Here is a 25,789-nt window from a genome sequence, read left to right as displayed (position 1 = left end):
AACTTTTAATGGTCATTGGTATTAGCATTTAGCTTTGTGTATATTTTATTTTCTAGAACGCCCTACCAATTTTTGCAAATAAATGTTAAATTTTAATTATAAACTTTGTCAGAAATTAAAGATATTTTAAAGAATATTAAATACCTTTTCTTGGGCACTGAACAAAAGGGATGCAAGTGTTATTTTCAAATAAGACTTGTCCTACTGGACAAACACACTTTCTACAAATTTGGGGGCAAGGTCCAGGTAAAGGTGTTGGTTGTCCACATGTAGGCAGAGGACAACCACTGGCACAGTTAACTGAAATCATGTTTCCTGGACACGCTATACAAAAACAATTTTAAATACTTCTGTTAAATTTATCTAAAGTGCTCTTGTCTGTACATTAATGTACTCTTCATTATTGGAAGAAGAGGGTAATACTAATTTACGAGAGTACTGAAACTACGGTAATCGCAATCTAATTGATAGGGATTTGGAAATATATAAAAGACGAGAAAAACTAATTCACGGGAATCTTGGAACTTGGGAGAGTATGTTTTAACCTATAGGAACTTGTTTTAAGCTTGTTTTAAGCCTACAACAGGCATTTACCAGTTACCTTAGGCATTTAACCAGTTATGGGAATTTGTTTTATGCTTGTTTTAAGCATCTATCAGTTAAGGGAAGGTTACGAGAATGTGTTTTATGCTTGTTTTAGGTATTTACCAGTTACGGAAAGGTACGGGGATGTTTTTTAAACCAATTTATGCATTTACCAGTCAAGGGAAGGTTACATGAATGTGTTTTATCCATATTTTACGCATTTACCAGTTATGGAATTAATGTGTTTTAAGCACATTAGAGTTGCAAGAAAATTAGGGGAATGTGTTTTATGCTTGTGTTTATGCTTTAAGCTTTCATTTGTTTATGCTTTCTGTAAAATCAAGGACTCTAGTATGGGTGTTAGGTGGTCACATGAAAGCAGTTGGCAACCGGTGCCACATTTAACTGAAATCATATTTCCAGGGCAACCTATTACAAAATGGTTTAAGATACTTAATACAGTCAACCCCGCTTAATCGGCCCACATTTAATTGGACCACCTGCTTGATCAGACCGCTTTTCGCTGGTCCCGAATCTAAATACATTTTTACATACAATCTTCCCCGGTTAAATGGACCAATACCCTGCTTAAACGGACCATTTTCCCGAGAAGATGCGTCTACTATATAAAAAGAAAAAGCAAGTGTCTCTTTATCGACGATCATGAGCAGACGCGTGCACTATTTAGAGAGAAAGGGCGAGTGTTTCTTTATCCACAATCGGGAGCAGACGCGGGCACTATTTAGAGAGAAAGGGCGATGCAGGGGCCGGATTATGACGAACTTTGTTGACCCCACATAATCAGACCACCCGCTTAATCGGACCAGTTTGGCTTGGTCCCGATGTGGTTCGATTAAGCGCATTTGACTATATAAGTTAATGATAAAATTTCTGGCAATTTTGGTTTACCTGATTGTGGTGGCTTGTTGCATTTATCTTCATGACAACATTGAAACTTCTCACAAGAATTTACGTTGTAGCCTGATATATTTCGTAAATAGTCCAGACCTTGTTGTGTTGAGCAGTCAAACTTTAAACAATTACTCTTTGGAAAACAGGCATGATACGTTCCGTCTGCACCTTCTGCCATATATAACAAAATATTAGTTTGTATTTATCTCTTTGGATAAAGGAACAGAGATTGGATCAATTAAAACAACAGAGGTTAAAAAATTAGCAGCAAAACCACAGTCTTGACAAACTCATTATAGGTAAAGATTGAAATATTTATATTTTATGTCAGAAAATAAAATAATCAATCAGCACAACACAATTACCAGGATAAACAGTTTTACTCACCTAAAGAACCATGGAAAGTGGCGCATGTTTCACTGAGGTCACATTTCTTTGACAAAAGAGGGGTGCCTTCCACTGGGTGTAAACCAGAAAAACACGTAGCAGCTGGCTCGGCTGAAATAAGTTTTCTATAAGTTATTTAATCTTTTCGCATGTCAGCAGAAAAATATTTAATTTTTTTTTTTCAAAAATGTGTTTAAAGTTTTAACGGTTTTTAACTGTTTTATATCAATTAAAACAACTTACCGAAAAATGTAAAATTGAACCCAGTTTTAGCAGTAGAACTATCTGTGAAGAACTGAATAGTGAAATTGCTAACTGATTGAAAGTTTCTCCCTGAAACAGATCCACTGAATCTTACCAATGTCCCATCCGGGCTTGAAATCTAGGGAAAAAATAAGAATTTAAAAGTTCTTTCATTGAGTACTTCAGCTCTACCCACTGATAAGACATCAAAGTTTGCCTCTGTATCTAAGCTTTCCAAAAACAGTTGAATCCTATGTCCTGCTGGTACAGATATCACCCAAATACAGTACAAAAAATCTGGATATTTGTTTGGGTACCCAGGTGATGAGAATGATTGAATGGTTGTCGTGGCAACATAATGATTTTCACAAGTTCTCTTTGGTCCAGGTATTGCTGTGTGTTTAAATGAATGAATGAATGTAACTTACTTTATCCTCGCGTCGCCGGAAAACGAGAGTCGTTATCACACGGTTTAACACCTCGTGTCAGCTTACGAGTTACCATGTATGTTACTTTGTGAGGGATTATTTTTTTAAAAGTAATTATAAGTGCATAAGTATATTGTAGTTCATTCAGCTGGGTAAAGTAAAATAAAAACTACATATCTGGTCACTTAAACAACCTCACCAAAATATGTTAGATTGAATCCAGGTTTTTGAACACTTCCATCCGAAGTGAATCTTAGAGTCATATGGTTGCCAGTTGATCTAAAAGCTTTATTATTGATGATTCCAGTTAATTTTGTCACATGATTAGCTCCAGTGGTAATCTTAAGGGACATAAAGGAAAAATATCAGAATAATAAAATTTTCTTATCAATATAGAAACCCACAGTTAAAGTATCATATTCAATTTCTATATAAAAGTTTTCAAAATTAAGTTGAATTTCCATTCCAGCGGTTGTGTTTATTTTCCAAATACAATCTTCAGAAAGAATGTAATCTTCAGGATAATTTCGTGATGTGATTGTTTTTCTGGCTGTCGTGGCAACAGCATTAAACCCACATGGTGCTAAACCTGTTAAAACAGCTGCTGTAACTTCTGAAAACTTTTTGGAAAAAGTTTTTTTTAATTTAAGTACTCATAACCCAAACATGACAAAGCATACAGATAGATAAGTCCAACTTATTATTCTATTTTTTCTTAATAACAAACATAGATCATAAAAGAATTATAAAATCCGATCTTTACAACTTTTATAGACCGTTGTTAATTGTTTAAAACAATAAGGATATTTGGATACTATGTGCTAAAGATGTCCTGACTTTTTCTCCCTACTATATGATTTCAAAAGACTAACTCGAATATGTTGCATTTAATCCAGATGATGTAATAGAAGCATCACTAGTGAACAAGATGTTGACTAGATTGGCTATTGAATATATTGTATGATCATATAATCCACTTCTTATTGTTTCCGAAATACCAGGACTTGAAACCTTAAACAGAAAATATAAGTTAAGAAATAAACTTTTTAGTATTTCAATGTAGACACATACTTGGAAATAATCAAAACCTAGCTCTGTTCTGCTTTTAATTTTGAGTTTTATCCTCCATCCTTCGGGAGCAGATATCGTCCAATTGCAAATGGCATCATTTGGATAATTGTTGGGATAACCCGGGGTTGTGATTACTTGATTGGTTGTTGTAGCTGTTGTGTCATATCCACAGTGTGTTATGTTTATTTGTTCTGGTATTGCTGGATAATTTTTGGGAAGATATAAAAAACATTAAATAACATACAGCAGGTACAGTACTTAATATTTCATTTGTTTATTTAAAAAACTCACCCACAAATGTGGCTCTGAACCCGGTATAAGTACCAAAATTATTCGAAACAAATGTTAGAGTCATAGTATTGCCATTTGATCGAAATATTTTTGGTGGATAAGACCTAGATAACCTTCCCCAATTAACATTCCCGCTTGCAACCTTAAGAAAAAGTTAAAATTTTAAATGGTAATATTGGGAATTAAATATACCACTTACAAGTAAATAATCATAGGAACCATGTGTGACAAAATTTTCTAATTGAAGTTGAACTCTCATTCCAGCAGTGGCATTTATTCTCCAAATACATTTTTCATTATTTGAATAATGTTTGGGGTAATTGGGTGATGTGATTATTTGACTGGTTGTCGTGGCTACAGCATCAAATCCACACGGAGGTATTTCTGTTGTAGGAAATGTTGTGATTACTGAGTATCGGTAAAATGGCAAAACAGTTAGTGCAATTGCAATTATGACACAGTTGCAATCTCTTATAAGTTGTCTAAATTGTCAGCCATAAAGCAAAAAAATTAAAATAAAATCCCTCCAAAATATTTTCCTATATAGTTACATAAATATGGTTAAAAAAGGCAACAAACATTAGGCCTACAAGTTATATGAATAGGTTTTATTTGTTCTTGAATGAGTGATGGACCAAGCCTAACGCAATGGGACATTACCCACTAAGGTTAGAGTTTATCTTATCAGTAAAAGTGACTTACCAATGAATGTTGCAGTGAATCCGACCCCTCCAATCAAATTATCCGAAGTGAACACTACGTTAAGTTCATTATCCGTTGATATAAATATTTGACTTGAAACAACGCCACTAAAACGTGCCAACTGGTCACCATTACTGTAAATCTTAAAAAGGAAATAAAAGATAACAATTTCCAGTTGATAATAGGCTGTATAGCTATGTTTGTGGTATTGACACTTACTTTTAGGAAATCAGAATTTGGTTTCGTAGAAAGATACGCTAAATTGAATCTAATTTTCATTCCTTCAGCAGCAGATATATTCCAATTGCAAAATGTATTATTCGGATAATTGTTTGGATAACCAGGTGATGTGATTATTTGAGGGGCGGCTGTGGCAACAGCAGAACGTCCACAGGTTGGTAAGTCCACTCCAGCTGGTATTGCGGGATATTTATTAAAAAGATAAAAAATTAAAATTATTGCAGAGTGGTGTAGTTTGGAACATGGGGGTAAGATGGGACACTTTTTTCTCCTTTTACAAGTACTCATTTGAAAATAGACAATAAAAAGAAGCAGTATTCTTACGGTCCAACTGGGCGTGCGGCATAGCCGATTATGGTTGTTAGGTTTTAAAATTCGGTGTTGAGCGAATACAAAATTGTTTTAATGATTGCGTAAGTATAAGAATCTCAGAATGCTGGCTGAATCACATTAAAACTCCCGAAATTTCGTGGTTTACGAGTTTGATTCAACAATCCAGTACCGTAGTTATTCAAATGGTCCAAACTTCAAAATTTTTTGTACAGCTGATTTTTTTTCTTGTAATTTCTTTTTTTGTGAGAAAAACTGAGATATGTACATGAGTTCGTCTAGAACCCCTCTCCGTGGTTGCGGGGTTGGCCCATATTACGCTACTGCCCGTGTTCCGTGTTATAACGACTTTCCGCGATGGTAAATAAGTTATTATTATTCATTCATGATTTTATTAGGCTGGAAACACCCTGAATTGTCTTTCCCAAGGCAACGCCCTTACAAAAAACTTAGCATTCAATTTCGACCTGGTATTTTTCGACTGCGGGACCAACGCTCTATAAATCATTGCTAATTCGTCTCTTAAATCATTTGTTCTAACTGATATATATGTACCCGGCCATATTTTGCATGCGCCAAGACGATACCACGCATGCGCAATAGGTCAGAACAAATATAATGGCTACCCCATCCAAATTTTTTGGGTTGAAACGTTCCAGACACGACTTTTACACGTTGAAACTTTAGTTTTCGAATTAAAGTCAGTGGAACTGAGTTAATCATGTTACCGACTAGAATAGGCAAGGGCGCATTATAGCGTCTCGGCGCATGCGCAATACCGCCCCGTACAAATATATATCAGTCGGAACAAATATTTCACGACACCGTTTCACATACACCGGGCCAGCTTACGAGTTACCTCGTATGTAACTGTGTGCGGATTATTTTAGTGAATTTTTATTTTTATTTGTCTTTGTAAATGATGATATATTTTACGAGCTTATGCGATTAAATGACTAAATGTAATGAATGAATGTAACTTAATTTATCCTCACGTGGCCGGAAAATGACAGCCGTTATAAAACGGGTGTGCATACACCTCGTGCCAGCCTACGAGTTACCATGCATGTTAGTTGGTGATTGATTTTTATATTTTTTAATTTTCATTTTTTTGATAATTTGGAAAACCCATTTGTGACCACTATGGGTTGGAGAAATTGCCTTTAAGTGTTTTGCCCAAGGTGATTTGGTAGAGTACTGTGGGGGAAGATGGGACACCTTTACCACATAATATTCAAATATGTTGATGGTGTTTTAAAAACATATCAATGGTTCATGGGAGTCGTGGGGATATGGTTTTATAATTTATTGAATATAGTTTCAACGAGAAATGGAGTTAGGAGATAGGAAATGTTCAACGAGAAAATGTAGTAAACAGGTGTCCCATTTCCCCCCACCCTAATATATGTTAGCTACCACGAGTGATTAAAATATAACGTACAAGGTTTAGGTCTCTTTGGATACAATAACAAGGTATATCAAAATAACATAGCGAATAATTGGCAACTAACACGAAAACGACCGTTTTATTTGTTCTAAAACGCTAAGAACAGTAGCCACACAGAAAGCCTATATAGCCTACATATAGTAGGGGAAGATGGGACATATTTCCACATCCCATTTGGTAGTTAATAAGGAACACTCAAAGAATGACAAAACTGTATCCTCTTAATTTTTATAGACAGTTGTTAATTGTTTAAAACACGATCATGATATTTGCTAAAGTTGTCCCGTCTGCCCCTACCCTACTATATAGGAGGGTGGGGAAAGACAGGACACCTTGAACACGTAATCGTTTACTATCACATGGGACGAGAGAGTAGAATGAAAAGGTGTCCCATCTTTCCCCAGCCTACTATACATCAAGTTGTATTAATAACACTTACCTTCGGAATATTTTGCCGATGCCAGTAGACAGGCCACAACGAACGCCACAAATTTGAACTCCATCCAGAGATTTCTTATTTTAAGAAATTTGAAGAACACGATCCGAAACGCACTTTGTCGATTCGACGAGTGGCAAGCCACCGTTATGTAGCAGCATATATTGAATTTTCAGCGCGGTAAGCGATGATATCATAGCCGTTGAATCGGAAATTATCATCAGGTGTTTTGTTGAATCGCATGTCAAGACAGATTCCGTTGCCTGTTATTGCACCGTTAATATCTACATCGTACGACGACGGTACACCTTAAACATAATGAAACACATGCGAGGCGCACGGAAAAAGCTCGCTTACCACTTAACAGCTGTTTTAGACTACTGGAAATTAGAAAATAGAAATTATATTATTTTTACTAATTTAAGCCAATCTTGCAGCGTTAAATGTTGAAACAATTTTACATTGTAATATTAACCCGTCAAATGGAGATAGAAAAACTTTGCAGTCATTTTAATTCATATAATATTGTTTGAAACACATGGCGTATCTTTTATTTTAACTCGAGAATTTTGAATACCTCAGCCACAGCGCATACTATGTTGACTTATTATTTGTGCATAAACAGACTTGTAGCTCAGATATTGGTTGGCACGAGTACGATTTTAAACCTTTTAAGCAAATGTGCGAATATTCTACATCAAAAATTGAACATGGGAATAAATAATAAACCGCTACAGAATAACACAAGTAAATTACGCATAATTGCATTATTCTAGTGATTTCTACTATAGGTTCTGAAAATCAGCTGAGAATGTGAAATACGCAAACAACTAGAGCTTTAAGGTTGATAAGCAGTGTGGAACATGCAAGTAAAATAATAGATATAGTACGGTGGGGGAAGATGGGACACCTATCACACATAATATTTAAATACCCTGAACGTGTTTTAAACAAATAACAACGGTCTATGGGAGTTGCGAGGATACGGTTTTATAATTGTTTAAATTTTTTTCGTTTACTACAAATTGCGCCAAGAAAATAGAATGAAAAGGTGTCCCATCTTCCCCCACCCTGCTATGTGTTAATAATGGACCTGCCAACCCAAAAGAGCTGCGTAATCTCTCGAAACACTTTACACGATTTCAAGATGGAATATATAGATAGCTGTAACATTTGATTCATTTAAAATTGATAAATAAGACAAGTGCAGATAGAAAGCAAAAATGAGAGACTGATTTCAGCACATTGGTAAGGCTGGTACAGTTAATTTTTCGCGTACCTTAAATGTTGACATAGAACAGATAACAGTGGTCCAGCCTTGAACTACTTTGTGGAGATTGAGAGTTAAGCTGAGACATTAGAGTAATATGTGTGCTGAATAATTTGGAAATAGAATGAGATAGGAACATTGAACATGTGAAGCACTCGTTGTAAAGCGTTTACACGCAGAAAAGTTAACTGGGTTTCAAGATTCAGTCCCTACCAGACAAAATTATGAAAGGATAATTTACAAAGCTAGCAGTGGACGTTTGAAACAGATTGCACAAATTTTTCTTATTATTAAAGAAATTTCCCGTGCTCCAAGTATGAGGTGGAGAGGTGCATGCAACGTGTGATTACCAAGCAACAAATGAGAAACATTGATCAAAAGTAACAGAATACATTGAGAATATAAAAATCTAATATTTTAATCTTGGATAACTAGATAAGGATCAAGATTTTAGGACGTTGGCGCTATTTCTCTCGGGAAATCCTCACAGATCAGTGATGCATGGATGCAAGGATCATAGCGGAGTCATTATCACGTCCTCTTCTTCCTCATCTGATAAATGGATGCTACTGGACTTCTGCAACTCTGATGCGAGGCCCTCTGTGGGATCAAAGTCTTCTGGTAACGGGGGTGGAGGAAGATTTGGCATCGGAGGCTCTTCCACTGGACTATCATCCGAGTTCCGACGAGGAGCAGAGTTTAATTGCTCGTTAGAAGAGTGATGACTCTGTCGCTTTCTCACTGGAGGTATGGGTCGAGACTTTGATGCCTCCTCTTCCAAGACTGGATCTTCTTTTGGAGGTTGGGGAGGAGGAAGCTGGGGTCGTCGCATGGATGTTCTTTTGGCAGCGATGGGAGGTTTTGTTGTGTTCCCTCCTCCAGATGAAGGAGGATGGGAGTTGGGGGGTGAAGATTTTTGATCCGTATTTCTAGGAAGAAAAGGGTTTTAGTTTTAGATATTGTGGGAGTTAAAGAAATTACTTTAACACAAATAAACAGTTAACTTTTCAAGTTAATACAAGTTTCAGAATGTTTTTCTATAATAAACGGTAAAAAGAATCAGGTTTTTAAAACAACAATAAAACGAACTGTTATTGTATGTATATCCCACCTTTAATATACAATTATCACATAAAGGATTGTGGGTGTATGTGTCAAACACCACACACAAAAAAACACAATAACAAACATTTAATACATGGTAACTTGTAAGCGAGCACAAGGTATATGAAAGCTCCTTATTTCATGTTTCAACACCAGACCTTGTCCGTTATGTTACAAAATGAAGAGACATCTATTGTGATACTACATATAACTCACTTTGTATTAGCTGTAGGGGGTGGTGGTGCTTTACTTTTCATTTTCCGTTGTTTACCAGCAGGAGACTGAACTGTGCCGCTAGAAAAAGTTACAGATTTATTTTACATACAGTAAGACAATTTGATTGGTTGATTGGCATATGTGTACATAATACAAAAGAATAAAATCTTTTACGTGCTACATTAAATTAGACCATCACAAACAGTGGTACAGCCAAAAAAAAATAAAGGGTTGGGGGAGAGGTTTAATCAAAAAATTGTCAATTTTTTCTTTTTTTAAGTTTTTTTTTAATTATTATTTTTTTTGGTTCAAAAGGGGGGGTCGCGACCCCCTAAATTCCCCCTGGCTGGGCCACTGGTCACAAATAAGTTCCAATACTTTAATCTATGGCGTAATCGTACGCCAATCGCTACAGATGTATCAGCGTGAAACTTTTTAAGTTTATTGTTGAACCTCTAAAATGGTGTCATTCATATTAACGCGACGCTTTGTGTGCTTGTCTGAAAAATACTTTGCAAAAGCTTATCTGAGAAGTTTCTGTTGTTCACAAAATTAATACGATCTGCGAACAGCACCACTATGGATGTATGTCATAATGGATTGCGGCGCTAAAGAAATTGAACTACAAAATGAAAACCTTAAAACCTTTGTAGCAGAGCACACAAGGAAGCTTCTTATTTTGAAGCACGAGAAGTGAAGCAGGAAGCTGCTAAGCAGCATAAACCTTAGCGATACCATTGTTGAACGTCTACAATGGTATGGTTCATTCGTTGCGTAAAATAACGTGGCCCACTGTCAGTCTTGTCTTGTACTCCGCAAGTACAAAGCTTAATCTAGAACCATTGTTTGTTACCAGCATATATGCGTCGAACTTCTTGACCTAACAGTATTGGTTATAACCGCATTTTCACCAATACAAGTCATGCCGCAAATATAGAAGGGAAAAACCTTGCCTGACGGCCCATTGCATAACTATGATTTCACATATTGGCCCACGGTTTTATAAGTATGGGAACCCCCGGTCTAAATTGTAATTACCACCCTTTTTATTGTGTTGTAATAAAGAACGTTACTCATCATTTGTAATCGCCTATAAACAATGTCATAATCGTGTAAGATCGGTATTCAGTAAACTGGGTGTTCCTGGTTGCATTTAATTTGCGCGGGTCGGCTAAGGTCGAAGATAGAACTCGCTCATATTAACGCGACATGACCTAAACATTAGTTTAACCTAAAAAAAAATTATTTTATAAAATTTACCTGGAAGAGTCCGACAGATTGTAGTCCGTAGAAGAATTGCGTGAATGGGTTTTGTGATTTGTAGAAGGGGACACAGGGGTTGGAACCTTGAAATCATTGAACTGTGAACTATCTCTGTGGCTGCCACTGTAGGTTGTTGCATTCGGAGTGACAACAAAATCAAAGTCTAAAAAAAATATTTTTTTAAAAAAGTTAAACTTATTTTTTTTAATTCAAATTTAAAATTAAGTCCTAAATTTAACAAAAGGGATCAAAATAAAAAAAAACATGTAGTCAACAAACTTAGTCACAACAATGTAATGTCAATCTAGATTCTAGTATGTGTACTAACCATTATAAACCACATAAGCTTCATTAATAAATAGTGTATGCTAGCTGTTAATACAGGCAAAATAACGAATTTAATAAAATCTATGACAAGTCACAAAAAGCAATATAAAAACAAGAACATTTTATTTTTATTATTAAAAATTAGTTTAGGCTTTAATAGCACTTTTTGTTGTTTTTTTAATTTAGTTTTATTCTATGTAAGTGCCACAACCGGACTTTGAGTATCTATTTTTTCTACTTAGTTCTGCTTAAAGTATGGAAAATGTTTAAAACTTTTTGTTGTTTAGATATATACAGTAGGGTGGGAGAATATGGGACACCTTAGCACAGAACAACCAATATCCTGATTGTGTTTTAAACAATTAACAGTGATGTATGGAAGTTAGGAGGGTACGGTTTTATAATTCCTTGAATGATCTTTGTTTACTACCAAATGGGACGTGAAAATAGAATGAAGAGATGTCCCGTCTTCCCCTACCTTACTATATATAGGCTACATATTTTCTTGACCGAACAAAAAAAAAAGTACTCCTATTAATTGCTTTGTGGGATTAAGTTTATGCTCCATTCAGATGGTGCAGGCTATTATACAATATAAAAATAACACGCCATTTAAACACATACCTCCTGGGAAGAACCAATCTGAATATGTGATAATACTTTCCACCACGTTCGCCATCAGGTTTGATTCCATCATTCGTTTACTGCAAGGTAAAATCAGTTTATAATTTAAATTTGTTTACCAAAATCATTTCGGCGCTGCAGTAAAGTGGTTAGCGCCTCTAACGTAGAGGTAATGGGTTCAAGACTCTTCGCTGCTATCTCTGTGGGCAAATGTCCTTGGATAAGACATTTAATGAAAGTTGCTCCAACCCAGTGGTTGAAATTATCAGCTATACATGAAAAATGAAAAAATTAATCACCCACAAGTAACATACATGGTAACTCGTAAGCTGGCCGAGGTGTATAAAATAAAACACCGGTGTTTAACGACTGTTGTTTTCCAGCCATGTGACAATAAAGCAAGTTACATACATTCACTACGAACAGATTGAATATGCAGAATTACAGATACATTAACTTGTAAAATGTGGCATTTTTTTAGTCAGTTTTAATACACACAGAGATATTTAATCGAAACGTTTTAAATCAAGACAGTCGTCTCGTATTTAGGCTGTAAGGGTTGTATTAAACCTGCCGGTTAAAATTTTTCCAATTAACTTATAAAATGATACACAGAATAAGCATAAAATGTAGTAGGTTGAGGAAAGATGGGACAACTTTTTATTCTTTTTTCCCGTCCCATTTGGTAGTAAACAAAGAACATTTAAAAAATTACGAAACAGAATCCTGACGAATCCCATAGGCCGCTGTTAATTGTTTAAAACACAAACTGGATATTCGGGGTTCATGCGCTACAGCCCATCCTACTATACACAATGGTGTATGGTGCAGTAGTGGTGTTATATTCAAGGAAACATTGGTGACTCATTATAACCAGAACGAAAACATGAAGCATAGACAAAGTGCATTGTTGTACAATCGCAACTGTGAGTTTCTGGAATCGAATGAGTCATTTAGTAAAGAAAGGGAAATTGCTGCAATGGAGTGGGAGCAAGGATAGATGCAATAAACGTGTTCCTTGTTTCTTTATTATTTTATATAACCACAACACTGTTAATGCGATAGGTGGAAAGAGTTACAATACAGTTTCATTGAAAATATTCATAAAATTCGAAATGCATCGATGTGATGCATTGATGAACCTTTAAAGGTTAAATGAAATTCAAATATTCACATGAATAAATGGTTGAATCTTGTTTTATTTTTCCAAGAGGATAACGGGAAGTCATTACAAGGGTGTTTTGTTTCACAAACCTCATTTTCGCTCATGAGTTACCACGTATGCAATTTTGTGAGTAATTAAAATTTGTTTTTTTTTGTAACCCATTATTTTATAATTTATAGAACCCGTAAGAAACCACTGGGTTGGAGAATGGTAAAGCATTAAGCCAATTAACTAAATATAAAAAATTTCCACTATATATAATTATATATTTATATATATATATATATAAATATATATATATATATTGATAACAGTACCCACCCAATGTCATCTATATGAGACCACAGTAGATTAGGAGCGAGAACTAATGCAATGTTTCCGGGACTCATCTTATTTACATCCTGGTGCTCTGCCACCACAGCACAGAACTTGATTAGGTATCTGAGAAAAAAGAGATTTATTGGCTGTGATGTTTTGTAAACATGTGTGTCATAGTGAATATGGGCTCATGAATGTGAATGTACTTACTTTATTCTCGCGTGGCCGAAAAACGACAGTTATTATCACTCGGGTTTAACACCTTGTGCAAGCTTACGAGTTACCATGTATGTGTTACTTTGTGAGTAATTATTTTTTTTTGATTTTTTTTATGTATTGCTGATAATTTGGACAACCCATTACTTAGTGACCACTGGGTTGGAGCAATTGCCGTTAAGTGTCATGCCCAACATACGTCCACAATGGTAGCAGCCTCGAGCCTTGAACTCATTACCTCTGGGTTACAGGCAGACAGGCTAACCACTATGCCATGGCGCCGCTCATATGTCAATAAATGGTGTGTACGAACTTATATCTGTCGTGAATAGGCAAAATAAGCTTGGTGCGTTTTTCTCAGTTGCGTGTAAAATAAATGAACTTAGCCCTTAAGCAGCCGGTAATAAACAAACTAAGTCTGTCCCAGAAGTAGCACTTCTTTATATTTATAAATTTTCATCAGCCAAGCAGAATGTTTATTACGAAATAGTAGGGATTCACCATGGATTCATTGCATCATATTAGCGTTTATCTGACCCGGCAATTGATTGCGACATAATAGCAATTCACACGTTAATTAATTGCGTCAGAATAGGGATTGACGTTCATTATTTAGCTAGGTGAATTGTTTTAGGTATATATGTGAAGTAGTTGTAGAATGAACAGGGTGTGGCTTTGAGCTGTTTAAGCTAAGCTATACACATGTATGTGTGTGTGTGTTTTTTCATTGTATATGGGTAAGAACAAAAGTTAATATACATAAGGGGACCTGAGATTTTGTCCAGAGTTGAAATTACCCTGTTGTTGCTAGCTTTTATTTTGGTTGATTTAAGTTTATTGAACCGGGTTACCAGATTCTCAATTGGTATTTTGCTATTCTTTTATTGCTTTATATGTATAATGTATATATAGATGTTAACTTATATACGTAATATAACATTCACTCACTTTAAGTTGGCTTTATTTTCAGCAGGCAACTTGTCAATCACTGTCCAAAGCTGTTGTAGCTTTGCGTCATTGTCCGAAATACTAGAAAAAGGCAAATTCAACCATATAGAACTGTGAAGCTACATTGTCCGAAATACTAGTAAAAGCAGCAAACGCAAATTCAACCATATTATAGAACTATGTATGTATGTGTCATATTTACAACATAATAGCCAGATAGCATAAACAGGCAGTTTTTTTTAGCTTTTAACAAAATCTGGACGAACACAGTTAAATCCAGTTAGACTGAGTCATCCAACATAGGGAAACTTAATGATTTATAAAAGGACATTATACTTTGAAGCTGCAAAATTGTGGAGGAAAAACCTTCATTGTCAGTCTGTCACCCCTGTTTTAGCTGGGTGACATGGGTTACCAACACAGAAAACATAGGTGACATGTGTCTCTAACATTATGCCTATGCCAGCTCGTCTCTTTTAAATTAGTGTAAAATACATGTAAAATGCACTCTCTTTTAAATTGGTGTAAAAAAATGTGAAATACACTTTCTTTTAAATTGTTGTAAAATACAGCCTCTTAAATTTTTGTAAAAAAGGGAAATACCTTGAAGCAGCAATCCATTCATCATGCAACTCATGCGTAAGCAACGGGTTTGGCAACTCCCTCAAATATTGCTTAAGAGCGCCAGCGACGGCGTGTATATCGTCCTGTGCGTCATAGTCATTAAAATCCAACACCCCACCATCAGCTAGGGCTCGGAACTTCTTCAATTTGGCAGCACCGCCGCCGATTCGAAACAGACCCTGAAGTTATAAGTCTGTGGTTACACTAAACAATAGTGTGGCATGCCCCACTACGACAGCCCACAATAAGGAAATAGGTTTGGAAATTGAATTGAGAGGCGCTGTTATACATAGTAACAACAGTATAGCAGTGCGTAATGCAGTTTCAAGTTACACTGATCATAAATCATTCAATACTTTGGTAGTACTGATTTGAATGTGTTGGTTTCGCATAGAAATTTGTTTATTAATTTTCACAATGTTTAAAAGCATAACTGTCATGTTTTATGATTTTAGCAAAATCTTGGGTTGACATTGTTAAAATGTATTTAATATGTTATTTATTGCGTACTTTATTACTTACTTAAAAAGCGCAATGCAATGCAACATACTTCAGAAAATGGCTAAACATGCTTTAAAAAAATACTTTTAACAAAATGCAATCTGTGGTTCAAAAACACAGATTTAGGTTCAGTTAATACCATAAAAAAATATTTTATTAAATAAATTCATATTTTCGTTAGATTTTCTTTTCTTTAAAAAATGTAATTTCCACACTTGTGTGTACACCCACCTGACAGCAGGATAAAGCTATTATAGGCTTAAAATGGATATGATGTCACCCCTGTTTCAAAAGCTAAGGTGGCATGTGATTATGTATCACAACAGGGTTCCTTAACATTACACCATGTGTATTTGTAAGAATATACTTTAGCAGGTAGCCTATAGACTGTGCATTCAATTTTAACTATACCTTTATCTAATCAGACACGTATGCACATGTGAAACAGTAATAAACAATAGATGTAGCAGGTAGCACTGTGTTTTAGCACCCCAGTTTTAAAGCTAAAATTAGTTTTTCCATGCAGAGCCAAAGTATACAGTATTCAACACATTATTCAATGAGGTTCCATATACTTAATACAACTATGGTATGAAACTACATTTTAACAATGTCATCCAAGATTTTGAGCAAAAATCAACCAAGTTATGCCTATATGGTATAAATTAGCAAACTACCTCTTCCTTTAATCCAAATTCCAACAGACAGAGAACACAAGCTTCGATGGGAGATGCAATTTCTCTTTGTGTTAACCGTAAATGATCAGATAAAGACAAACCGAAGGCTGATTTCATAACTGCGTTATCTAAAATTTAAAATAAATAAACTACATGAATATATATCATAGTGGCATTTTATATTCTGCAGGGGTGAGGTCCTACAGTGTGGCATGTCATGGGCCTTAGGATTTAGGCCAGGTTTCGCCCATTAGGACTATTACCCATACAGTTAGAATTCAGGAATAAAACCAAGTCCCATACGACCACAATGTGCCTTGCCATAAGGCCTCACCCACATAGAATAAAATTTAGGAAAGGCTATAAAACTACTATGGGCCTATTACATTCAGCAAAGAATGTCCACCATACAGATACAGCTTAGCAAAAGAGATATAAGTGCTGTACAACATTACACTTATTTTGTTACGACAGTCTTTTATAACACATTTTAAACTTAATAAATTTATAAAATTATTTAAAGAGTTATTACTAAACATTTAAACTTCTATTAATTACTTAAAACCTGATTAATAAATGTAAAACACACATATGTATATAGCTAAAACTGCTGTTGAAATAAGAATATACAAAGTCTTACCTTAAAATTTAAAGTATTCTTACTAAACATTAAACTACCATTTATTTAGAGTATTAACTACTCCAAACATATTTAATAACAATTAAAACACAAATATATATACATAGCTAAAACAGCTTTTGAAATTGGAATATACAAAATCATACCTTGAACTGAATCCATGTCTGGCTTCATTTTCTCTAGCAGATCCACACACCTTCTGTGATAATCCAACTGCTTTGCGTGGAACTGGAGGAAAATCAATAGGAATTATTTAGTGCTGCTTGCAGATGGGAATTACTTCATCTTTATTGCATTACTGCCCAGTGTTGCCAAGAAATTTTAATTTTATTTTTTGTTCGCTGCAAGCTATTATTTAGTATGGAAATTTAGTAATTTTTTTAGAAATTTTTTGTTTGGAAACATGTGGGAAAATATGAATTTATTTAATAAAATAAAAGCTTATGATATTAACTGAACTTAAATCTCTGCTTTTTAAACTAAGAATAGCATTTTGTTAAAGTACTTTTAAATACATGTATGATGTATATATAAAGTGTATTTTAGAAATTGGTAAATAGAAACATGTGATAAAAAAGTAATTTTTAATAGAAGAAACTTTTGTGGGAGCATAAAACACATATTTTATATTCAATAAAACATTAGGCTATAGTTTCATACACCTCCACCAGATTACAAGTTACCATGTATGTTAATTTGTGGGTGATTAATTATTATTCTTTCAGATTTTTGCCCCTTTTTTATATATGGCTGATGATTTGGACAACCCATTAGTGACCACTGGGTTGGAGCAATCGCCGTTAAGTGTATTGCCCAAGAACACATTTAAAAATAAAGTTATTTGAAAAAAGAAAAGTTTATAGCATCAACTAAACTTACATCCGACATTCGTTGTCCATGGCCGGCCTCTTTCGCAAGGAATTCAAATAAATCTGTAACCAGTTGATCCTAACATAATACGAAAAAGAAATTTAAAACATGATTTATACACAGTTAGATCTGACTGTGGTTTAGGAGAAATATTTTAATCTCAAGAAAAAAAGTAAAAATTTAAAGCCTAAAAATAATGACAGTATATGTAGAAAAGTTCTTGAATAAAAATTAAAACTAAATAAATATTTTACAAAAAACTGTAAAACATGATTAACTTTTCGTTCAAGAATTCTTCTACACCGTCAGTGTTCCACGAATATATAGTGTTTAACGTTTCATTCATTGTGTGATACTGTCGGACACATGAAGCACAAGAAGCGCATTAGTAGCATGTGATTGACTGATTGTGGTTCACATTTCATTCAACAATGCCAGTCTGGGTGTTGGGGTAATAGACCATTTCTGGCTCAAACCGTAGGTTCACAATAAGAACCTCACCCATGAAGAAGAGAAATGTGTTTTTTTGCAGAACCTACTTAGCAAAAAGTTTTTCTATAAATTGGAAGTGCATTAACACCTTTTTATGACTTACATATTTTAATCTGCATCCTGGCGATGTATATTTAATCCAAATGAAATAATAACACCAATTAAACTTATGCTACTTTCAAACCTTGCTCTGCTCCATCCTTATCACAGCCTGGTCATATTCATCTTTCAAAATTTCCGATTTTGCTGTAATTTGCTGAAGGTTTGCACCAGGTGTGAACTGAGATTTGTGGACTTTGTTCCAGTTCTGATACGCACCGTCTCGGTCTAGGACGAGTTTCTTTAAGCGCTCACGCTGTTTCATGATGCTGGGAATTTCACTCTAAATGAACAAGAAATGAATGTCAGTATGTTATATAAAATTATTAAATAAATATATATATTACAAAGTAAACAAAACAAAAATTTTTGACCAAACACATTTTTATATAAAAAAAATATAAAAAAAGTTTTTCAAATTTTGTATCGATAATGGTCAGCGAAAATTCCAATTATTCAATATATTTTTGTGAGGGCCATATATTATTCCGATTAATTATAAGAAACTGGCTCAAAAAACAACTCAATTCTTAGAAATATATTGGTAAACAAGTTCAAGCTACCATAGTGAAGTCTGCCATTTATTAGCTTAATTGTTATGAATGGATTGTTTTGGTTGAATTATTGATGGTTACATATGCGTTGTTACATTACGAAAAACTACAAAAAAAATTATTTGTAAAAAATGTGCTAAATGACAACTTGCGGGGCAAATGCCGTTATCATCGGGCTGGCTCATAAGCCATAGGCTCCCCACATTGTACATATAATGTCAGGAATACTTTAAAATGTTAGATGCTCATTTAATTTAATATCATCTTTTATGCGGAGGCAATATATGGTGTGGGGGTTGGGTAGGAAAAGGCGTAATGATAGCAGTGTTGTACTAATTGGTAACTTTGTTATGTTGTCCTATTTAATAATTTATGGGTTTTTATGTGTATGACCAAAGCGTGAATTTTTTTTAAAACTTGATGTAATACTGGGAAACTTTGCCAATACAGTATCACCAGTATATACAAATCTTATACAACAGAAATGTATACACTTCCGATCTACGGCTTAACATTAGGATCTGAGGTGACTGTTTACCCTGCTGTCAAGTTTCTACCGCGTTTGCCACATTAATCAAGGTCCAAGAAAACCCCTTTTGCTCTATGATTATGACTGTAACAATATTTTGGCAATGTCACCCCATATTTTGTCCAAAATAAAAAAAAAAACAATTTAAGATTTTAGCAATGTCAACCTACATTTTGTCTAAAATTTACCAAAAAATGCTAATGTACCCAATGTCTTACTATTTTTCCAATTTAAACTAGATAACACTTCCCATGAATTCAAGCCAGGCGTTCAGCTGTGGGCATTGGTTTGGTAGCCAATGATATCAAATGGCAGTTACATTGTTGTCTATTGTTGAGAGAGGAAGTATTCAATGAACTTGTGAAGGAATTGTTATAGCTGTTTACTTTGGTCTGAATCTCTTTTTTATGGTTTAACACTTGGTTAATGTGTATATTGTTGCTTAAAGTTGTTAATACAACCATACTTTGTAGAAAATGATAAAAAAAAACATAAAAATAATAAACATAAAGTGGGGTGGGAGAAACTGGAACACCTTTTCATTCCATTTTCTATTCCCATTTGGTAGTGAACAAAGAACATTCAAAGAATTATAAAACCGTATCAGCACAACTCCAATACACTGTTGTTATTTGTTTAAAACTCGATCAGGATATTTGAATAATATGAGCTAAATCCTAAATGTGTTCCATCTTTCAGAACAGTACTATATAACATTTTAGGAATCTAAAAAAAAATTCACATCCAGTTTGTTGGTCCAAGATAAAACATAATAGGTCAACAAGTTTACACATCGAGAACAATTGTTCCTATACCTCTACTAGTGTTTGGAGTGGTGCTATCACATGTTCATCTACAAACATCTCGTACATTGCTTTCTCTTTGGCTAATCCAATCTGTGCTTCCCCACATACACGTAGTGAGCTTCTGCGAACACGGACCAAAGCTTAAGCAAACAAAAGCTGGTATCGCAAATTACTCACACAGGTTAGAAGAGTTTTTATAATACGGAACCAAATTAAAAGTTGGATATTTGCCAGGTGTCATTTTCCATACAAAATATTTAAAGTAATTTGGTATACTATTATGCGCTTTAGAGAAGTTTGTATTAATTTTGTTTAGATATGGAACCATATTAAAGAAAAAAAGAGTTTGTATACATATATTGAAACCATATTGAGGGTTGGATATTTGCCAGAGTTGTCATACACAATATTGAAAGTAATTTGGTACACTATTATGAGCTTTTGTTTGTATCAATTTGGACATTATTAAAGTTTTCCCCTGGTGGCTTGAGCCAGAGTTGTCGTACACAATATTGACAGTAATGTGATACAACAATACCATTCGCTTAGGGAGGGAATTGTATTACAAATTACATGAACTTACCCTAAGGTTTGGTTGGAGTCAGATTCACTAAGTAAAGATTTACTGGCATCAAGCATTCCTTGGCCTAATACATGCTCTGACACTCGTTTCTGTAAATAAAGTAATTAAAATTAGAAAATTACCTTACTTTACAAAGACGACAGGTAACATAAAAATGTTGTTTTTTTTCCAATATAGCAGCTAAAATTAAAGTAACTAAAAAAATGAAGTGAGGGGAATCAGCAACAAAACAACAACATTTAAAAACATGTTAAAAGATAAAAAAAACTTCTTATGAATAAATGTTAAATAAAAGCATGTCTGTGAAATCATATTAAATATATTTAGATAATCCTACAGGAAGCATCATAAAAATCCTGCTATAAACACAACAGGAAACTAGCTAAACAAAGTAGGATATATTAACTTACTATACGTTTTTCGTACTCCCCAATGCTGTGTGTCTGCAAACACTGCGATAGTTTCTTATATGTAGATTGGCAAGCTACCCTGACATGCTCCATGTGTTTTTCCACCTGTAGTTTGTTTACATATTATATAAAACATTTAAATACTGATTGTGGTTGCAAATAAAACTATCACCTGTAGCATTTCATCGTTAAGGACTTCTGATTTGTTTGCTCTGCAAATTAAAACAAAAGTAAAATATAAATGATAGCAATTTATAGGGTTATATTTAGGGATGCACATTACAGAATTTCAAATCCGTGAGATTCGAATCTAATTACGGGATTCGGTATTCTGTTTAATGACGTCATTACACATCATCTCATATACTATATTAACAATTTTTGAATATTATTAATTTTGAAAAAAAATATTTTTGTGTTTGTGGGACTTTCGAGAGTAAACGTTTCGTAACGTCTTTTCATAGCCTGCTATACGTTTCATGTCGCAAAAACTACTCAATAGTACAATTTTTGATCATTTTACAGCTCATGTTCCAACAAGGCGGGTATGAAAGGGTCAATAAACTGACTTTTGTGGGTAAATTTTTTTTTTCCTATAAATATAAAAAGATTCGAAATTCTAGATTCGGAATTCTAGATTCGAATTAAAGTATTCTAGGATATCCTAGAATACCTAATTATTCTGTAATGTGCATCCCTAGTTATATTCAACAATAAATATTAACATAAATAACACCCTAAATCCTAAAACGTTAAACAATATTACTTAACCAGCAATAATTTAATCGTAAACTATAAATGAAAGCAATTTATTGGCGGATATTCGACAATAAATATTAAGCTAAATAACAACATATTACGCAATATTACTTAAATGGTAAAAACTTATTTTTTAAATTTAAATGGGAGCAATTTATAGGGATAAATTTGACAATTAATGTTAACCCAATTGCGACTCTAACTAAAACATTACACAATATTACTTAAGCAGTAATAACTTAATTTCCACGAGCAGAACTAGTGACTGTAAATTATAAGGTACTTAATAACAAGTTTGTTACAAATTAGCCATACATGTGATAGTGATGTAAGGTATATTTAAACATATACTCTTATTTTAATGAACAGTTTAATATAACATTATTTAATAACTTAATTACCATGAGCAGAATTTGTAACTGTAAAATATGAACTACTTAATAACAGGTTTATTACAAATCATCAAATACATGCAATATACAGTATAATTAAACATATATAGATACTGTTATTTTAATGCACAGTTTAATATAACATTATTTCCACTTACCTGCCAACCTTTTGGTCTGCAATGAGCTTGTAACGCATAAATTGCTTTTTCATGTTGCAGCTTGTCTTATTCCATGCACAGTGCACAATACAATTACCTAATATAAGGTGAGGTTCCTTAAGCAGAGGCCTGCCTTCAACTTAAGTCACCAGTCCAACTGTTCCTATTTAAACCTAAGCAAAATGGCACATGGTATTCAAAAAATGAACTTTTTCCCTTAATCCCCATAAGAAAGTACAGCGCACAAGATTGAAGCATCTGTTGACCACTTAAGGATAATTACGTTGTTGCTGGTGTGGCAGTGATTGATTAAATGACTCACTGCATTGTGTGTAAGGTATTAAGTACCAGTACTTAAGCAAAATGAGTTACATAGTTGGCAGTGCTGGTAGGATGCATCACTATTATTTATAATATGCACCACTTTTACCAGATGTATCATTACTACTTACTAACCAGTTGATTGTACAGTAATTCGAAAACTTAAGAAACGATTAAAGAAAAGTTCAGGTGTTTTTAAACTGATGCTGTACAATGCGACACCTACAGAACAAAATAGGAGACATTGTCAAAACCAAGGATATTTGGAACATTTAGTTTCTACCACAAAAATCAATTGAGAATTTTTGTCTTCAAATTCCATTCTAAACCATTCACAAGCATGAGGGTTGAAAAGTTGTGCTCAGTTGCAAAAGTTCCCACAATGTATCTTTATTCATCATTACCCTTGCTTTGTTTGGCTGATGGTTCGTCTCCATTATCATTGAATTTGCGACTTTGCCGAAACGGTCTCTTCTTTCTGTCCTGGAATCGACCACCACCTTTTTTCTTTCTGTTTCCAGATCTTAACCTGTTACGAAATTCCTCATAGCAGTCCTTAGCTATGCTCATTTGCTCCTCAGGCATCTCGGAGAAAGTGACATTTTCTGAGGTTTTTATAGACATTATAGGCCCTTCCTTTGTCTCATTCAATATCCTCATTAATTCAGATGCATGGTCAGATTCTGTGAACACCATGTAGCCTTCAGGTCCATTTTTCTCATATCGGCTAAAAAACTTGAAAGTGGGAGCTTCAAGTGCTTGTAATTTTTCTTTCATATCATTATGAGTGATGGTGTCATCAGTAAGAAACGTGACATGGATCCAGCTGAAGTTTGCTTCCTCATCCGGCTGTTCTTCCTTTTCTTCCTCATTCTTTTTATTATCTTTCTTATGTGATCTTCCGTTCTTCATTTCCTTTTCTTCTTCCTTTTCCTTGAAAAAGGCCTCCTGGGTCATCTTTTCCAGCAGCTTATCCTTATAATAAACCATCGGGGCATCAACAAACTTCACAGCATCTTCCAGTTTGGCAAAAGTCGTGAAAATTGAGCCTTTGAAAGCAGCACCCTGAAACTTGTTTTGTCTGCGCAGTTGTACCCCATCAACAGGCCCGTATTCCTCCATAAACTCTGTGATATCTTCAATAGATTCAGTTGGAGGAAACCCCTTTGCATAAACTGTTCTCATCTTTAAATCCCGCTTGTATTTGGCGTCGTTTTCTGGCACAGCTCGGCTTGGTTTTCTTCTGATGCTCTGGTTCTCTATATCAATCTCCATTAAACCAGACTTAGATTGCTTTAGAGCTGCCAAGATGGTGCCAGGCTCAGAGCACATACTTGATAACCTTTTAAACTTCAGCATTGTGTCCATAGTAAACCAGCCGTCATTTTTCTTCATTTCTTCTTGCATGAACTTGTCTCTGTGCAGATTAAAATCCCCGAAATAAAACTCGATCTGCCGTATCAATCGTTTTCCTAGCTGGTCTGCGCCATTTTCAGGTACTGTTTCAGTTTCAGTAGACATATTGGGGACAATTATTAAATAACAGTTTTATGAAAAAATTGTTCCTGAAAAATAAAGATCATGAAGAATTAAAATATGCATAGCAATATCAAATACAGTTCCCACATGCTGTAAATTGTCTATATATAGTACTGTGGGGAAAGATGGGACACCCTTAGCACATAATAACCAAATATCCTGATCGTGTTTTAAACAAATATTAACAATTTGCCGGGCGCTTGGATACAGTTTTATAAATCTTTCAAAGCTTTTTGTTTAATACCAAATGTGACGAGAAAATAGAACGAAATGGTGTCCCATCTTCCCCCATCGTACTGTAGTAAAATATATAGAACACATGCTGTCAATAAATAATTTGGAAGGTAATAAGAACAATACACATACAAATGTTTACTGCAACAACACATAAAAATTAATGAATGAAATATTACACATCATACGAATACAAAAAAAAAACATTAAAATTTACCAGTCTGTTATTAATCAATGTATGTATTGAAAAAAAAATTATAACTTGCACTTTAATGTATAATAAATATTTCAGGTTTTCGTTTATACAAAACTATAAATGACTATTTTGACTGTTTTGACAACTTAGCAGTCAAGTTGCTTTCAGCTTCCAACATTTTCTTGCTTCTTTCTTCTTCTTTTTTTATTTCTTTCCGTTTGAGTTGCTCCAAATGAAATGCTTCTTTTTGCAATCTTAAATAGAAAACATGAACATTACTAAATAATATATAAACAACCCATGTTATCAGCTTATATTATGACACAGATAAAAAATAAACGGCCAAAATTAGTTCCCCTAAATCCAGTAGCTTGTGATTTTAAAGATGCATCAGATTTGGGCCTACCACGTTAGATTTTTACAGTGTCAGCTTAAAAATAGGATTGTAACTTACCTCATAGTCGCTTCTTTAAGGTAAGACATATTTCTTTTAATCCTATTAAGTTTCACCCTGTAAGAATGGACTGTAGACATTGCAGATTCAATCTCAACAAAGTCTCCATTTTCCTTCAGTTTTTCACCCTCTCTTTCCAAACTTTCGATTAGAACCTTCTGGTTTTGCTCAATGTCGGTTAGTTTTGCTTTTGTCTCTTTCAACATCGGTTCAAATTCTTTGAAAAAATGATGTGACAAAACTTCAGATTCACTGGAAACTGGGTTAACTTCATAAAAATTGGGAATCTGTTTTAAAGGTAAATTAGTGTCTTCTCCTCCCTTATTTTCATTTTCTTGATTATCTACAGTTTGGGGTGGTCCATCGCCTTGTTGTGTTGAAGGTAATACATTTTCTGTACCATGCAAAGTATCACTATAATCCATACT

At 34.3% G+C, this 25,789-nt stretch overlaps 4 protein-coding genes across 4 annotated transcripts in view; all 4 read right to left on the bottom strand.

The window, feature by feature from the left end:
• Positions 1-7,414, bottom strand: part of LOC149738692 (uncharacterized) — a 40,102-nt gene extending 32,688 nt beyond the window's left edge. The window contains exons 1-13 of the mRNA XM_089874307.1: positions 4,839-7,414; positions 4,620-4,761; positions 4,117-4,301; positions 3,918-4,059; positions 3,627-3,826; positions 3,428-3,566; positions 2,960-3,144; positions 2,755-2,896; positions 2,324-2,520; positions 2,128-2,266; positions 1,885-1,995; positions 1,495-1,668; positions 145-324 (exon numbers count right to left, since the gene is read on the bottom strand). Of these exons, the coding sequence (XP_089730433.1) occupies positions 145-324; positions 1,495-1,668; positions 1,885-1,995; positions 2,128-2,266; positions 2,324-2,520; positions 2,755-2,896; positions 2,960-3,144; positions 3,428-3,566; positions 3,627-3,826; positions 3,918-4,059; positions 4,117-4,301; positions 4,620-4,761; positions 4,839-5,147 (2,245 nt within the window). The 5' untranslated portion in view covers positions 5,148-7,414. The remainder of the gene's footprint in view (positions 1-144; positions 325-1,494; positions 1,669-1,884; positions 1,996-2,127; positions 2,267-2,323; positions 2,521-2,754; positions 2,897-2,959; positions 3,145-3,427; positions 3,567-3,626; positions 3,827-3,917; positions 4,060-4,116; positions 4,302-4,619; positions 4,762-4,838) is intronic.
• Positions 7,415-7,597: 183 nt separating this feature from the next.
• LOC149738691 (rho GTPase-activating protein 17-like) lies at positions 7,598-22,781 on the bottom strand. Its single transcript, XM_089874358.1, has 16 exons — positions 22,618-22,781; positions 21,481-21,520; positions 21,309-21,413; positions 20,899-20,987; positions 20,325-20,436; positions 18,512-18,709; positions 17,845-17,913; positions 17,112-17,193; positions 16,326-16,453; positions 15,127-15,326; positions 14,524-14,604; positions 13,363-13,482; positions 11,877-11,956; positions 10,923-11,088; positions 9,663-9,740; positions 7,598-9,271 (listed from the first exon to the last, which is right to left on the bottom strand). Exons 1-16 carry the CDS (start codon positions 22,668-22,670, stop codon positions 8,857-8,859), a joined length of 2,016 nt encoding a protein of 671 aa, XP_089730484.1. The 5' UTR covers positions 22,671-22,781; the 3' UTR covers positions 7,598-8,856.
• Positions 22,782-22,790: 9 nt separating this feature from the next.
• Positions 22,791-24,459, bottom strand: LOC149738690 (lupus La protein homolog). Its single transcript, XM_089874389.1, has one exon. The coding sequence runs from the start codon at positions 24,457-24,459 to the stop codon at positions 23,329-23,331; it is 1,131 nt and encodes a 376-aa protein (XP_089730515.1). The 3' UTR covers positions 22,791-23,328.
• A 38-nt stretch (positions 24,460-24,497) lies between these two features.
• LOC149738689 (biogenesis of lysosome-related organelles complex 1 subunit 6-like) lies at positions 24,498-25,786 on the bottom strand. The gene is made up of 2 exons (XM_089874423.1): positions 25,362-25,786; positions 24,498-25,161 (listed from the first exon to the last, which is right to left on the bottom strand). Exons 1-2 carry the CDS (start codon positions 25,784-25,786, stop codon positions 25,032-25,034), a joined length of 555 nt encoding a protein of 184 aa, XP_089730549.1. The 3' UTR covers positions 24,498-25,031.
• Positions 25,787-25,789: the final 3 nt, after the last annotated feature.

The sequence above is a fragment of the Ciona robusta genome, chromosome 3, assembly GCF_009617815.1.
Source record: "Ciona robusta chromosome 3, ASM961781v2".
Taxonomy (NCBI): domain Eukaryota; kingdom Metazoa; phylum Chordata; class Ascidiacea; order Phlebobranchia; family Cionidae; genus Ciona; species Ciona robusta.
The sequence above is the reverse complement of the archived record's forward strand: the minus strand, read 5'-3'. Positions and strand labels throughout refer to the sequence as shown.